At 37.5% G+C, this 17,220-nt stretch overlaps 3 protein-coding genes across 6 annotated transcripts in view; 2 read left to right on the forward strand and 1 right to left on the reverse strand.

Annotated features, from left to right (window-relative positions):
* Positions 1 to 17: 17 nt before the first annotated feature.
* pigp (phosphatidylinositol glycan anchor biosynthesis, class P) lies at positions 18 to 6,537 on the forward strand. Its single transcript, XM_017488989.3, has 4 exons — positions 18 to 746; positions 877 to 949; positions 3,158 to 3,276; positions 5,669 to 6,537. Exons 1-4 carry the CDS (start codon positions 665 to 667, stop codon positions 5,785 to 5,787), a joined length of 393 nt encoding a protein of 130 aa, XP_017344478.1. The 5' UTR covers positions 18 to 664; the 3' UTR covers positions 5,788 to 6,537.
* A 3,685-nt stretch (positions 6,538 to 10,222) lies between these two features.
* Positions 10,223 to 11,824, reverse strand: ripply3 (ripply transcriptional repressor 3). The gene is made up of 4 exons (XM_017489729.3): positions 11,693 to 11,824; positions 11,517 to 11,574; positions 11,332 to 11,387; positions 10,223 to 11,169 (listed from the first exon to the last, which is right to left on the reverse strand). The coding sequence occupies exons 1-4, from the start codon at positions 11,788 to 11,790 to the stop codon at positions 10,998 to 11,000; spliced, it is 384 nt and encodes a 127-aa protein (XP_017345218.1). The 5' UTR covers positions 11,791 to 11,824; the 3' UTR covers positions 10,223 to 10,997.
* A 2,367-nt stretch (positions 11,825 to 14,191) lies between these two features.
* Positions 14,192 to 17,220, forward strand: part of hlcs (holocarboxylase synthetase (biotin-(proprionyl-CoA-carboxylase (ATP-hydrolysing)) ligase)) — a 36,250-nt gene continuing 33,221 nt past the window's right edge. The window contains exons 1-4 of one of the 4 annotated variants that reach the window (XM_017489726.3): positions 14,192 to 14,301; positions 14,410 to 14,577; positions 14,760 to 14,900; positions 16,887 to 17,049. In XM_017489726.3, the coding sequence (XP_017345215.1) occupies positions 14,296 to 14,301; positions 14,410 to 14,577; positions 14,760 to 14,900; positions 16,887 to 17,049 (478 nt within the window). In that variant the 5' untranslated portion in view covers positions 14,192 to 14,295. The other 3 variants (XM_053686865.1, XM_017489725.3, XM_017489728.3) reach the window with 3 other exon arrangements.

Here is a 17,220-nt window from a genome sequence, read left to right on the forward strand (position 1 = left end):
CAGCAGCAGAAGCCGATACTCCATTTCTGAGCTATGAAGAGTCGATTCCGCGCCGTGAACTTCATTCAGCTCCAGTTCACACACCCTCTGTCTCCCTGTCTATCTGTCTGTCTCCCTGTCTATCTGTCTGTCTGTCTCTGTCTCTCTCTCTGTGTCTGTCTGTCTGTCTGTAGTGTAGTGTAGTGTAGTGCTGTATTGTTGTGGTGTTGTAGTGCTGTGGTGCTGTATTATTGTGGTGTTGTAGTGCTGTGGTGCTGTATTGCTGTATTGTTGTGATGTTGTATTGTTGTATTGATGTGATGCTGTATAGTTGTGGCGATGTAGTGCTGTGGTGATGTATTGCTGTATTACTGTGGTGCTGTGGTTCTGGTCCAAACCAACAGATGGCAGTAAGCAGCACTGAAAGACTCTGAACAACTGGAAAAAACAAGTGAAGGACACTTGAGACAGGGAAGTACTGACTGTGTTTATTGTATTTTGTGAAAATGTCGACATAGTGAATTTGAGTTAGACTTTAAGCAGCGTTATAGCTAAAATAAATAAATAGTAGTATAGCAGCATTTGTTGTTTTGCCAGGATTTGTCGCGATAACAAGCCTACGAGTACACTGCTGAAATGTGAATTATGCTAGTTATCTGAGTTCCAGGTTTCATTGTTGTACATCATGGTAGAAAATTCTCCCTCACCTGTACCTGAGAGAGCCATTTATGGATTTGTCCTCTTCATGGGCTCCCAGTTTGCTTTCTGTAAGCACCTTAATGTATTTAACTGACCACAGTCATTCAAATGAGTGTAAAGTACTTTGTATCTGAAGGTTTGTAGATGTATTAAATTTGCTGTATGTGTTTTTTTTTTTTTTTCCTTTCTGTTCCTCAGTGCTGTATTTAGTTTGGGCATGTGTTCCTGAGACCTGGCTCCATGCTGTTGGCTTAACCTACTGGCCTCAGAAGTATGTGAACAGTGTTATTTGATAACCTAGTGCGAATGAGAGAAAATGAAATTGTGTGTCTTTCTAATAGGCATATGCTACTATCATTATATTTGATGCTCACTGCAAGTATTAGTATCAGGGGCGGTGCTGGACTCAGACAACGGGGCAGTTTCGGATAGAATTTGATCAACTGATCTATCTTTTTTTTCCTTTGGAGGAGAAACTAAAAGTACATAGACTAAGTACACATTGTCCAATTACAATATAATTAACACAAAAGGACATATGACAAAACAGTAAGTTTAGTGCCTTTTTGTTTGTTTGTTTACTTGCTTGAACAAACGGTTTACTATTTCTTTTGTCCGTTTTTGTTTGGTATTCAGAGGCAACATGATGCATGTGTGGGCCGAGCGCACAATATATTGCCCCACGTTGTTCTTATTATGTCATTGATAAGATATAATGCATTGCTCAACCCTAACAGTTTTATTGCCCGTCTAATATAACGTCACTGCAATATAAGATTGGGCCACCTCATTCAGCACCACTGTGCAAACATCAAGAAAGTTTGATCGGAGCATCACTTACGGACGCTACAGCTCTCACTGGTTTAGAAAATATAATACCTTAAAATATCATGATTATGCCGTGTTTCATTCACAGCATGGCTGCCTAGGTAGACAGCTTTTCCCCCCTCCCTAATCAAATCCACTTCCTTTTAGAAGGCAGTATATTTATGTTCTTTAATTTGGCCAGATTTGTGGGAAACATGACATCCTTCTTCTGCAGTATAATCCTTGTGTTAATTTAACTTTGAAAACAATACTGCAGAAAAAGGGTCAACTTGTGTCATTATAGGAAAATCAGTAGATGCTTAATTTACAAATGATTTGGGGCAGTGGCTTAATGGGTAAGACAGACAGGGTTACTGATCAGAAGGTCAGTTGATCAAACCCCAGCACCGCCAAGCTGCCACTGTTGGGCTCTTAAGCAAGGCCCTTAACCCTCTCTGCTTCAGGGGCGCTGTATCATAGCTGACCCTGCACTCTGACCCCAACTTCCTAACAAGCTGGGTAGGGGTAAGAATCTCTAGGCACCTCAGGATTCGATTCGATTGCGATTGCGATTCAGAGGGCTGCGCTGCGCTGCGCTGCGATGATAAAACGATTATTGGTGGATCTTGATGCATCTTTTTTTGTTCTGTTGACTAATTCGGCGAAACCCGGAAGTGTGCCATATCGCCATTACTGCTGTGGCGATCCCTCCTCTGAAAATAATTTTGTATCACTCCTTTGTACCTGAGTTTCCCAGCTTTTACATCTGTCGTTTTTGTGTAAACCGAGTTAGAACAGGGACTTGTCACCAATGTGTTATAACTGTGACAGTTCTCCTCTACGATCGTGTGTCTCTGTTATGTGTGTCACGTAATGGAGGCCGAGATGGATGCAAGCACAGATAAAAGCTTTATTCAAGAGCGGCAGGCAGACAAATCCAAAATGTGAAACACAGGCGTGGTCAAAAACAGGCAGAGGGTCAGGCGAACATCAAACGGGCATAAATGAGACAAAGCGAGAATAAAATAACAAGGACAAGAATAGGATCAAAACTGTGGCCTGTAAACGAGGAACAAAGGCTTGGTACGGTGGTAACACTCAATACGCAATACTTCACGCCGCATATAGACTCACGAGGGGTTTAAATAACAAACATAATGAAGGGTGAACACAAAACAGCTGAGACTAATGATGACGCATAAGGGAACAATCAACCAATGACAATACAGGGGCGGAGACAGGACAGAAATCATAACAAATGCGCGTGTCAAAAGTAAACAAAGTCAATGTCACTGAAACCCGGAAGCACACGCTCGAGCTTCGGAACACGCTACAGCACTTGCACGAGGGGAAATCGTGACAATGCGCACGCCACAGACTGTGTGGGCGCTGCATTTCAGCGTGCCGACAACATTACGTTATCAGTTAACATTTAGAAAATCGATTTTTGGCATTCGTGAACCGATTCAGAATCGTCCACGTCCGCATCGCGATGCATCTAAGAATAGAATTTTTCCCCCCATCCTTAAAGCCGGGATATGAGAAAAACAGAATTTCACTGTGCTGTAATGTATATGTGACAAATAAAAGCTTCTTCTCCTTCTAAAGGCAAAACTAGACAGGCATACTGAAAGGTCAGTATACAAAAAAATAAAACCTCTGTTTTCTCCAGGTATTGGGCTCTTGCGTTACCGATTTATCTGCTGGTTACTTTGACCATGTGTTTTGTGGTGCTGTTCGGAGTCAACATGATGAACACTGCTCCGCTGGGTTCTGTGGACAACGTCACAGGTAAGACACCATGTCTCTATTTGATTATATATATTCTCGCTTCATAATTCATAGTGCTGCACTGGCTCTGGGTTTCGGCTCCATGTTGTAACTCTTTAGAGCACTATCATATCTGTGGACTCTTCACTTCCTTAAAAAAACGCGCATGTAAAACGATATTATATAAAGGAATGATAAATATTCAAAGGAGGAGCTGTTTACATTTCCAGTACAAATAAACTTAAAATGCGTCACTGTGCCTTTATAAATTTGTAGATAAATTATTCATTTGGTTATACGGCAAATAATGTTTCATTTCAGTTATGAAAGAGGTTTAATTGTTGCTCATTTTGCTCTGGACAGTTTATTTATGCTCTCTTATGTATTTCTTGTGTTGTGCGTCACTTTTCTTTTAACTGGGACAGTGTTGTTTCGTACATTGCTTTTCATCTGAAACCTCCGCATTGTCCTGAATGCTACACTGTAGTCGTTGAGGCGCAACGTTTCGTTCCATTGTTAACTCACCTAAGGATAAGATGCACTTGAAGATGCTCAGCTTGAAGCACTATATTTTAAAGCAAACGTGTAATGTCCATCTGTTACACGGGGCACATACAGCAGATCGGAAAAGTTTACACACCCCTGTTAAAATTTCAGGTTTTTGTGAAGTAAAAGAATGAAAGTAAGATAAGTCATGTCAGGTCTTTTCCCCATCTGTAATGTGAAATTGTTTTTTTTCACTTTATTTGTATACTTTGAAGTCAGAAAACTCAATTTTATGGGGGAAAGAAAAAGAAAAAACTTACAATAACTTACAACCCCAATTCCGAAAAAAATGGGACAGTATGGAAAATGGGAGAAAAAAAAAGCGTCATTTGAAAATTCAGTTCGCCCTGTATTATATTGAAAACACATTATTTGATGTATTAATTTGTGAATTTGAATTTATTTTTGAAAATATTTACACCAGCATGAACAATGGAACAGACCTATAAGCTCAATTTTACAGTATCACTGGCTTTTTTGGATTAGCACTTGGTCCATCGTGTAGTGTGGTATCCACAATACTTAAATTAAATAAGTTTGTCTTAATTAGTAATGGTTTAATGTGGTTAAACCAGAAGTCACCTTGTCCTGTATAACAAACGAAACTGCTGACATGACATGGTGGCTGTTGTGGGTTTAAAAAATATATATATATATATAAAGTGTGGCCACAAGTTAATATATTGGTACCACAACTTAATGTATCAAAGCCAAGCGTTAACCTTCTTGTGACCACAAATTAATATATCAAGGCCACAAGTTTTTTTTTAATCCCGTTTTCTCTCTAATTTGGTTTTAGCCAATTCTCACCCACCAGCAACATACAGCAGCTAGCAACCAGAGATGGTGAGGACTAACGCTTGCTTCCTTCATGACACGTGAAGCCAGCCAACTGCATCTTTTTGAGTGGCTGCTCGTGTTGCGTCACAGAGCAGCATAACATGCTCAGAGGAAAGCGTTATCTTCTCTCTTCATACGTGCACTCCCAGACTGCCACGATTGGCTAGTGTCACTGTGATTGACGGGGAGAGAGAGTATGCCATCCTGCATATGTCCAAGAGAGCACTTGCATTCTCTTGGACTCCCAGCCTTGGGAAGGCTTGGACATCATTGGGATTCGAACTTGAGATCTCTGGACAATAGGATTAACGCTTTACTGTTGTGATTCTCTGAAGCCCTATGTTTTATTACACGATGTGAGAGTTAGACCACTGTGGCTACAGGACCCTAAGCATGGACATGTCTGAGAATATTACACGTTACTTCAATCTTGGAATGATTCATAAAGACATAGTGGATTCACTGGCTTTGTGACATAAATACACCATCAGCCCATGACACCTTTAGCGAATTCTCAAAGTGAATAAACTTTTTCGCCCGTTCCTACTAAATAATTAACCGGAGGTCACGTATTAAGTTCTGGGTTCGGGTTACACTATTCGCGGCCATGACATAATAATTGCTGGCCACAAGATACTTAGTCTGTGGCCTTGAAATATTAGCTTGTGACCTCAGTATATTAATTTTGAGCCACACCTTATTAAAAAAAAAACCTCACCTCAGCAGCTCAGTAATAACCCTTGATGTTTGCTCATTTCTTTCTTTTTTTTAATGTTTATTTTAATCTAATGGAGGTACTCGCTACATTATTCGAAATTAAATTACTCATTTATCATTTACGTTCGAAATGTTTGGCCATCCTCATAGTATACGACACATTTAACTAATACATTTATTATTTTCCTCAGACATTTATGCCCTTTGTGATGCATGTTTATATCTTTACTCTTGCTTTGTGGAAAATATGATACGTCTGTCAGCGGTGACAAAAGTCTGTCTGGTATAATTTATTTCTATTCCCCTTTAGATCGTTTTGCTAAGGCTCAGCTTCAGGATGCAGACCAGAAAGGGGCCATACCTCGACTGCGAGATCTGTCCATTAGTGAAGTCAACCATCGTTTCTACCTCACACGGAATGACCTCTGAGACCCCAGACCCTGGCAGTGAGACGCAGTTTCCTTGCATGATGCCTCGTGTTCTCCAAATTTCTGATCTGCATTGATCCATATAGATGACCAGCATCCCAAATTGCTTTTCATCGGTCCTGGCTTTGGGAGTTTGCCGAGGTTTTAGACGCACCTTTTCCATCACTCACTCATGACAGGACAGACATTTGACTTTAAGGTGAACCCTCAGTGTAAGGTATGGTAAACACATGACCCTCAGAGGTGGAACCTAATCATGGCACTGAGCAGTGGGGAAAAGTGCTGAACAACTCCAGAGGTTGAAGGACTTCACAGTCTGATGGAGAGGAAGTAAAAGTAGGAGTGTAATGGCAGTGTGAGAACCTTTTTGTGTCATCAAAAAAATAAATGTGTAGCTAAACTTGTCTGTTTTCTTATTGGTTACGTTTGCTTATTGATAGAGCTGTTCTCAGAACTTTCAGAGATTTCAGAATGCTGTCTGGATCTTGTACTTTGTGAACTAATATTATTTTATTTACAGTCATAATTATTTAAAATGATTAATAAAAAAAAGTCAATTCTGTACAAAAGCCTTTGAGGTTTAATTTATCTCTTCTCCATCGTTTAAAAAAAAATAAAAGTAGAAAAATGTAAATGCTACAGAGAAAGTTTTGTATACAGTTAGATTTATTAACACTACAGTTCTCAGGGGTCTGTGATGTATATGCTGGGGGTCCCTGACTGTGTTGCTTTATTAAAATCACAACTGCTATTTGGTTGTTAAAGTTATTATTTAGCTGTCATAGTTGTAAGCCTAATTTACTGGTCACTTGAAATGAAAGTGGTTCATCTAAAAAAAACAAACAAACTATTCAACAAGTATAAATAATGTCAACTTTAATCATCCTACAATATTATACGTTTTATATCATTCTCTGGCTCTTTTTATTTATTTATTTATTTTTGCTTGCTCTGCGAAATCATGATTACTTTGTAGCGCTGGAGCCCAGAGCATGATTAAAACATGATAACAAGCAGCTCTGCGAAGGAACTGTGGAAGATTCTCCATGATGCTCAGAACAAAATGCCAGTCAATTTTCCTTTAAAGTCACACGACCGAGTACCTAAAAAAAGTTGATAAAGGTTTAAAAGCAAAGAATAGTCACACCAAATATTGATTTGTCCCTTTATAGTGTTTTGTTTAGATATAGAAGTGTTTGTTTGAACTATTTTTAAGAATCAAGTTCAAATTTTATTGGACACACACAACCATACACAGAACAATGTGCAGTAAAATGCTCTTTACGACTGTCCGTGACATAAAATAGAACTGGCATAGATAAGGATTTAATTGTATACGGTTAGAAAAAAGTATTTTTAAAAGTATAAAAAATACAACATAGATGGGTGGCAGGGACAGTCTGACTGTAGTTGGTATAAGGTGCAGATACAGTATTGTGCAAAAGTTTGAGGCACAAGAAAAGAAATGGTGTAGAGCAAAGACGCCTTCAAAATAATGAAATGAAGTATTTCTACATTTAAAAAAAAATACTGTAAAGAGCAGTAAACAGTAGTAATTGAAACAAAGTCAATATTTGGTGTGACAAAAAAAAAAATAGTGGTCTCAGGTAGAATTAGTGCAGTTTTATAAGGAAATGAGCGTGTAAATAAGTTTTATTGAGCATCTTGCAGAACCAGACATGGTTCTTCTGGAGACTTTGACTGTCACACTTGCTTCTTATTTTTGCAGGAAAACCCAGCAGCCTTCATTGTGTTTTTGTCTGAAAAGCGTCTTACAACTTAATATGCTGCTTTCTTTAATGACACAAACATTTTTCTAACCATTTACTTTTGTGATGGAAAACTCATGTTTGGGAATCTAAAATGTTTTTTCTACTGACTCGATAATGTAGAAGTCATAAGATAAAAAAAAAAAAATCTATAACAAAGTTTGTACTAAAAAAAAAAAAATAGGGTGCCTAAAAATTTTGCAGTTCTGTACGTACAATTATTTGTGCAATGTAATGCTATGCAAAGAAAATTACAATCTATAATTTTCCTTGAACACATGCACAGTACTGTATTTTTGTTACATTTTATGTAGACATAGATATTGAATGATCAGTACATACTATATACATTTTTCTTAATTTACAGAAATGATCAACGTTTTTGTCTGATCGACGTTTTTGTCTGCTTTTGTCTGACATACAGCTTTTGTTGCTATATGTCTACATGCTCAAATCAGATGTACAGAGTCGCTGTAGGGCTCACAGTGCGTTTCACCTCTTGAACTCAAGACTAGAAGTGAAATGGTCACTTGGCTATCTGTCCATCTCCAGGACTTCACAGAGGCTCTTCAATCAGTCTGCTCACCTCTCCTGCCCTCACCTGTCCACCCTTGTCCCATCCTGCCCCTCTGTCCTCGTCCCTCCTGCAGACAGGTGAAGGGTCGGCGGCCGCCACCGCTGCAGATAACCCGTCATAAACAAACAGAGCTGGTGTCGAGTGGCTGGCCACTGTTTAACCCTACCATTACCTTCAGCTCAGACCTTCAGCTCCACTGGCCTTCGCAGAACCAGCCTATGCAGATGGGGGAAAAAATGTATCCTGTACACTACCGATCAAACATTTAGACACTCATTCTTTATTTTTATTTATTTATTCCCACATTTTAGAATAATAATAAATTCATCAAAACTCTGGAATAATACAAGTGGAACTACAGGAATTATGTTGTGATAAAAAATCCAAACTAAATAAAATTAATTTCATATTTTAGCATCTTCAAAGTAGACCCCCTTTTTGCCTAGAATTTCCAGAAATGTATTCTTGGCATTTTCTCAACTAATTTCTTGAGGAATCTCCCAGAGATGATTTTTAAACAGTATTAAAGGACTTCACACTGATGCTGGACTCTTATCGGCTGCTTTTTGGAATATTTAGCTCCAAGTCATCCGTTTAAAAAATATATTTTTTTTTGTAAATAAAATGTTAATTTTCTAATGAAAGAAATGAATATGTCGGCACAATGAAATTTTTGTCTACGACACCGATTTCACACATTTAATCATACACCTTCAGATCAAAAGATTTTTAAGATCATGAGAAACATTTCAGTTAAGTGTCTCTAAACTTTTGACCTGTAGTGTATATCAACTTTGTAGAGCCTCCTAAATAAACCACATGTAAGAGTGCTGCAGATCCTCCATTAGCTTCTGCCCTTTTATTATCCCAGTGACCTCAACAGGATTATAAAAACCTAATCACAGGTCTGAACTCTTATTCTGTCAACCTGAAACAGTTGACTGTGAAAGTTTACACTCCTCCATGGGTTCAGGGTAGGGGGAAAACATCTCACAACACATACTGTAACATGTTCATGTAATGTAAAAATAAATAAAAATCATTACAAAATGGCTCCAGTTCATTTACTAGAATCTGAATCATTTAGGCATTTAGGCATGGACCACTACAAAAACAAAAACAAACATCAAATAGTCTGAGAAAAGTCAGCATTTACATCAGATGTTAGACTGTTTCGATATAATACACTGCAAAAATGTCATTGTAGCAAGTGAAAATATCTCAAGTACAATCAAATTGATCTGGTATTTCTTATAAGATTACAGTAAAACAAATATAAGCCCGTGAAACATATTTCTAGACATCATCACTCATTTCAAGCGTGTAGCTTGCTTATTCTGTTGTCAGATAATTTTGCTTCTTTTTATAAATAAATGTTTAAAACAAGTTAAATCATCTGCCAATAGAATAAACCTATTTTAAACTTTACATGAGTACAAATGGCTTGAAATATGTGTAATAATGTTATATTTGGTTTATTGTGATCTTATACAATAGGAAATGCTAGATCAACTTGACTATATTTAAGGTATTTCCACTTGCTAAGATTTTTGCAGTGTATATAAACATACATTTTTAAACATGTTGCTTGTGTTAGTGATGAAGCATGTTATAGTATGGGGAGTATAAACTTTTGCACCCAACTGTATCAGCTGTCACAGCATAGGAGTTCAGACCTGTGATTTCCTATGCACAGCTCAGTGTCTTCTTGATTTTAATTACTTTCAAGTCTTTTTATTTTGCACTCAACTGTATCTCCATAGTTTTTATTTTTCTGTATTACGATCAATCTTGTGGAGTTTTGTGAGCTTGATTAATGTATTTTTAGCTGATTATATAAATATGACATGAAGATCATGTGTTTAATCAAATTGGTAGACCTCACATGGTCATTTAATAATTTCCCAGTGTATAAATGATTACTACTTGTCTCATTGTGGTTTCATAACCAATTTTACTATATTGCAAGAAATTTTCTTCAAACTTTGTGGAGTGGTTTATTACATTTGAGTCATATGTACGATGAGAACACTGATTTTTTTTAAAAACAAAAAAAGTACAACATGAAATGAACAAAAGGTGTTTCAATCTTTTCAAATAAATCTTTATTTCATACATAAAAAAAAAAAAATCCCATAAATGTATAAACACAATATTACAAAATCTCTATTAAGACATTTGTAACTTAATTGAATAAAAATGTAATATGTGCATTGTAGAGAATTCCACATGCTTGAGTCCCATCTGTATTCCTAAGGAAGGAGAATGTGATGGAGACTCGCTCAGGTTAAAAGGTGTGTTTATGCTTTGAGTAAACAGTACCAGTGCTGCATGGGTCTGTGACTCAATTCCGCTGTGTATCCATGCACCGTTCCTACTTCCTGAGACCGGCTACCGTGATCGCCTGTTCTTTCATAAGTTTGTTTCCAAAACAGCAGCATTTCCTCAACAGGACTGCAGACTGCTGGATCTCCACCACCAAATCCAGCAGACAGTACAGCTATACAACTCAATACAAACCAGCAGTGTTAACTCTAGATTACATTGCGGAGAGTCACTTCTAAAGGCACATGACAAATGATCCTTGTTCCACAGTCAAGAATGTCTGTTCACTGAAAATGGACTTGAATGTAGGACTATACTTGTGCAGATAAACAGCCTCCAGCTCTCCAAAGCCCCTTCTTCAGGTCAAAAGTAATAAAAAGGTTTCTGGCTGGCAAGAACGATCACAAAAAAGAAAAGAAAAAAAAAAGAAAGACAAATAAACAAAAAAAAAACCCTAATGACCACTACCCACTGGTTGCATGAAGCTCATGTCACTGTCAAATATAATCATCTCTAGTCCACACATCAAGCACCCCCCTTTTATGTGCTCCTTTTTCCTGGAGCTCTAAACTCAATCTCCGTTTCATCTTCATCTTCAGAGCTGGAGTCATCATTATAGAAATGTAGAGTGGCTTGAACGGGAAAGCTGGCCAGAACTTTCCTCCCCAGGTGAGACAGATAGTCCTGGATTTTAGATCTGGGCATGAACAGCCTGTTAGGTTGAAGTTAAGAACATTATTTGCATGATTTTTTGAGGGATGTATACATTTTGTAGGTTCTGCAAATACAACCAGTGTTAATAAAAATAACTAGTTAGAGTTGCAAAATAGTGTTCATTTTGAGACATATTGCACATATACAAGTCAAAACTAACCTCACTGGGTGATGAAAGCCTTGCATGTCAGACACCTGCCTAGATCCAGGAGCTTTCTATATTGACAACAAAAAGCATTGTAGATCTGACAAGTCTTAAACCACTATATACACACACACAATATGATTTCTAAACACTCTGAAGAGATTTTATATTTTTTTATTATTATTAATTTATTTATTTACTTTTTTAGGCTGAGTGTCTGACATGGTAAGAGTCCACGGTCTCCATATCACTGGACATCTATAAACAGAGAAGCAAAACAAAAAGTACATTTAAAAATAATAATAAAATAATAATAATTTTAAAAAGCAAGAAATGTAAAAAAAAAAAAAAAAAAACAACAACTAACGAGTTTTACCTAGTGAGTTGTGCACCGAGTTCTATCGGATGCCATCTGCTGGCTTGTATATGATGTACAGGTGAGCTTTTTGTACCTGCACCGGGAGGGAGCATCATTCCTGTCCAGAGCAGAATGCTGTGTGAGAGCGGAGCGAGCCGCAGTTTATAAAGGCGCGCGCAGGGGGGCGGGGCGCTTGGTGACGTCACGCTCATTCAATTTGGGATAGAAGATACCAAACAACTTCCGGCAAAAAAAGGGAGAAAATAAGGTAAAAGTACGATAATATGATATTATATTATAGCATATGATATAATTTAATATGATATAATAGAATACTTCAGAAATCGATTGTTTTAGAAAGTGAAACCAGCAGGATTCTCAAATGTGCATAGATAGATAGATAGATAGATAGTACAGGTACTCAACAGCGAAACGCAGTTTAGCATCTACCAGAAGTTCAGATAGTAGCATTATGCAAATCAACAAAGTGCAGGTCGAATATATATATATAAATATATATATATATATATATATATATATATATATATATATATATATATATATATATAGAGAGAGAGAGAGAGAGAGAGAGAGAGAGAGAGGGAGAGACAGAGAGAGAGAGAGAGAGCTGTGCAAAATAAATGCTGTGAAGCAAAGGTGCCTTCAAAAATAATGAAATTAAATGTTTCTCTATTAAAACAAATACTATAATGAGCAGTAAACAATAATAAACAAAACAATGGGAATAGTTGGTGTGATGACCCTTTGCTTTAAAATAAAAAAAGTATTCTCCTGTAGAATTAGTGTTGTTTTATAAGGAAATGAGCTGTAAGTTTTACTGAGCATCTTGCAGAACCAGCCAGGGTTCTTCTGGAGACTTTGACTGTCACACTTGAATCTTACGTTTGCCATCATTTAAAACTTCCTTTTTTGTGAAGCTCAACAATCTTTTGCTGAACAATATAACTATTTTCCGTGGTCTTACCGATTGTTATGAATGACTAAGGGAATTTGGCTGGAATGTTTTACCTCATATTTATAACCCTGTGAAACAGAAAGTCATGGTTGAACTATTTCCTGTTCCTAGTCATCCAGGTGTATTAAAATGTGAAATATCAATGGGAAAATACTTCAAATATATTTTTTTCATATGAATTCATGAGGGTGCCAATAATTGTTGCACACCCATCTTTAACAAAGTTGTTGTTGTTTGTTTGTTTTTTTGATAAACATGTGTTGTGTTTGCAATTGTTTGATATCCATGAGAGCAGAGGATTTTTGTGAATTTATTAAACAAAAGATTAAAAGGTTAAACACTAAAGACAATTTTTCACAGCCTTCTTTGCTCACAAGGGTGCCAGTATTAGTGGCGGGCACTGTATATTTTAGGTTCTGTATGTGTGCTAATAAATAAAAATAGAACATGGAAAAGCATCTTGTGGTGCATGTTGCCTGTTAGAAAGTATAAAAGTGCCAAAGCCTAATAGTTAATAATTAAAACAGAAAAAAATTCAACGATTAAAAATAAATAATAAATAATTTAGTTGTGGTAGACTTTTAATATTATTAAAAAGAAATAATAAAAAATATATAAATAATTTCTTCAATCTGTACCTATCTGGATAGATATATATGACATTAAATATTAAGTAAAATTAATGGGGTCCAAATAATAACGGCATCATTTCATACTTTCAAGTTGTAATTCAATTCAATTTTATTTGTATAGCGATTTTAACAATGGACATTGTCTCAAAGAAGCTTTACAGAAACATATAAACACAGGATACAGATTTTAATTCTGATGTATTTCATTGAAATAACAGCTCTGGGCACGGTGGCTTAGTGGTTAGTAGTTCAAAGACATGCATGGTAGGCTGATTGGCATGTCTAAAGTGTCTGTAGTGTATGAATGGGTGTGTGAGTGTGTAGGTGATTGTGCCCTGCGATGGATTGGCACCCTGTCCAGGGTGTACCACGCCTTGTGCCCAATGCTCCCTGGGATAGGCTCCAGGTTCCCTGTGACCCTGAAAAGGATAAGCGGTATAGAAGATGGATAGATGGAACAGCTCTTAAATTTTTTTTTCACAACTTGTGGTTAGCAGTTAAAGTGTACTTGAGCTTGCGTTACTGTTTTTGTGGAGTTTTACATGTTCTCCCTGTGTCCACTCCAGTTTCCTCTGGGTTTTCCTGTTTCTTCTCAAAACATGTTGGTGGACTGGCTATGCTAAATTGCCCCTAGGTGTGAATGTGTTTCTGTGTGTGTGTGTGTGTATGATTACTGTCTTGCAGTATTCTCTGGACAGGCTCTGTTCCACTAATAACAGACACAGCCGCAGCTTTCCGTTTGTTATTTTTGACGCTTTATAATCAGTGTATCAGTTTGAAAAACCGTCTTCTCTATTTTATATTAGCAACAATGACAACGAGCTTTTTCTCGGATGTTCATCGGGACTCAATGTGGGTTTTTATTGATTTATTTGAGCCGGATTTCCTTTCGTTTCTGGTTAGCTTGACTAGTTATGTCAGTGCGTTTGAAAAGAACTCCCCGCGAGCACTTTTGCGAGTGCGTGACAAACCGGAAGAGGCGGGGCGTTTCCTGACACAACACGGAAGCGAATATGATGGCAAGTTTCTGAGCATTGGAAAAGCCTTACGGGCTCCATAACGGCAATGTCAGTGCGGCAAACATGTTAATAACGCTCTGTTATATCTACCTCTGGGTGCGCTTTCAGAAATGCTACACGGGAGTCATTCGCAGTGTTTTGTTTAGGCTGCGCACAAACCGGAGCAGCTTAGCCTTCTGCGCGCAGAGTTTCAGCAGCCTGCAGAGTCCCACCTCACCCGAGGACACGGTCTTCCTTCAGCTGGGCAACAAGGTTATTTACATCACCGAGCCTCAGGTGAGTCTCATGCACCTTTACAAAGGTTATGAGTTTAAATTCACTGATAGGAGCTAATGGTCCTTATAGTACTGTCTAACCCAACGGATTCTTATTGATAATATGTGTCATGGCATCATGTGCAGTATATTACTAAGTTGTGTTCATGTTGTTTGTTTTTTTGTTTGTTTCGTTCCACACAGGCGTGTGATGACCTGAGCAAGTGGACTTTGTTGCTCGGCTCTTCGTCGGTTACTGCTCCAAAACTAGAGAACGTCGCCTTTATTATAGAAGCTACACCAAAACAGACAGCTGCACACTCTCGTCCGTCATCGAACAAGAAAGTGTGTAATACTGGCAGCGTTTAAATGCTCACACGACTACATACACTGAATCCTTGCACCAGCCCTGTTCGTAGAATTATAGGGACCTCTGATCACAGTTGGAGGGGTCTAGGTACAGGTGGGAATGGGCTCAAAAGCAAAAGTGTCCTTCTGGTCAAATCGCTTAAACAAACTTTTGGAAGTCGTGTTAGACGATATTACAGCATTACACGTGCCTTGCCAACATAGAAGGACTGTCTGTCTGACTGTCATGTGCCTGTTTACGTAATCTTATCAAAAGTGATCGCTGGACCTGTGTATGAGATGGAAAAACGCCAGGAGTTTGTTGCTGCCCATCTGTAATCAGAGCATATCAGAACAGATGTTAATACAAAGGTATGAAGGGGCCTGAGTTGGCAGTTTATTAGGCACACACTAGCCAGTTACTAAAATATATCACATAACACATTTTTTTGTGATCCATGGACAAAAACCGTGCCGATCATAGGAGCCAAGGTACATTTGGAAGAATCATGCAAGCAAACAGATGGGCCACAATCTGATAAGTTGCGTCTAGATCCAAAACTGTTGTGCAGAAGTTAACCCAAGTATGCACCACTTATTGAAGGCCATGTTGGGATCCAGTGAAGAGCAAGAAAGCTCTTTTAGATTAATCCAGCTTTTTTTTTACGTCATTGTAAATGCACCTGTCTACAGTAATATGCACCATAAATATGACCTAAAACATCATCGAATTTGACATTGATTGCCAAAGTACCGAAGATAGAAAACACCGGACTCTAATTTAACTGCTAATCCTAGAGGTTCACATACTTTTGGCACTCACAGATATGTAATATTGGATCATTTTCCTCAATAAATAAATGACCATGTATAATATTTTTGTCTACTTTGTTGAACTGGGTTTGCCAGTGGGTTCATTATGTCTACTTTTAGGACTTGTGTGAAAATCTGATGATGTTTTAGGTCATATTTATACAGATTTAAATATAAAATTCTAAAGCATTCACAAACTTTCAAGCACCAGCTTTTTTGCTTCATTGTGAGTGCACCAGTCTGATGCCACTGTACCATGTTCTCACTGAGTAATGTTACTTTTTGTTTTTAACTTGAAACATCCAGTGATGAGTAGTGCCTTGCTTTTCTTGTTCTATATATAATTTGAGCCACATCTTTGTATTAGCATAGGCATTTTCATGCCTAAAATTATGATGTAAGGACTAGGGCTGGGTAAAAAATATCGATTCTCCGATTTTAATCAAACTTCGATATAAGGAAACGATATCGATTAGGGAAATCCCAGAATCGATCCTTAATGCGCATGCTTTACTTGAGAGGATGTGACTATTATCTGTAGTTCGCCTCTCGTCCTGAACATGTCGCCATCGTTCATGTTTTGAATTTTGAAAACGGTTTCATTTCTTAAACATGTTTCAAGTTGTTCATGAATTTCACTGTTGCACATTTACAGTGTTTTTATTTATTTGTTTCTTTTTACAGTAATGTGCATTGTGCAGTTTGTGCTTAACTTGTGTGCACTGTATGCACATATTTATGATTTCTTGTTACAGTGTTACTCAAAGTAAAAGTAAAAAGTAATTAAACATAATTGTCTGGGTCCTATTGTTAAAGTAAATGTGTATTTCACTAATATAGCTAAGTAGGAGGGTTTCAGATACCAGCATTTATATTAAAATATGGATTCCATGTCTGCAAAACTACTATTTTAAATGAAATATTGATAACTAATCGATATTGGATTGAATCAAAGCCATATAAATAAGTATTGAATCGAATTGCCAAATTGGTCACAATACCCAGCCCTAGTAAGGACCTCCTGTTTTTTCAGAGGAGGTGAATTTTTAAAGTCACTAACATGTTTTGAAGACTGTAGATTTAATTTCTTTCTGTCTTGAATAATGTACCTGTACGTGTAATGCACCCATGCAATCTGGATTTGCACCTGACTAGTTGTGTTTGACGCAGGCGCTGAAGTGGTCAGACTATTGCCTTCCTCTGGCCTGCAGCCCAGGACAGCCATACAGGGCAGTGGCTGAAGCGAGCCTGGACAACTTCAGCACGCTTGGAGTGGCTTTCCTGGAAGACCGACTGCAAATGGAAAATGGCCTCATTCCTGCAAAAATAGTTTGTTAGTTGAAACACGTGTCTCTTTGATCAAATGCATAATGATATCATTTTGTATATAAAACTATTTAGCTATTTAGATTCTCAAAGTCTTATGAATAGTATTTGGTTCATTTGATTCTTGTCTCACTGCATTTCATTTGAGGTTACTATGTTGTTTTCTTGATGATAATTC

This window comes from Ictalurus punctatus, chromosome 16, assembly GCF_001660625.3.
Source record: "Ictalurus punctatus breed USDA103 chromosome 16, Coco_2.0, whole genome shotgun sequence".
NCBI classification, from domain to species: domain Eukaryota; kingdom Metazoa; phylum Chordata; class Actinopteri; order Siluriformes; family Ictaluridae; genus Ictalurus; species Ictalurus punctatus.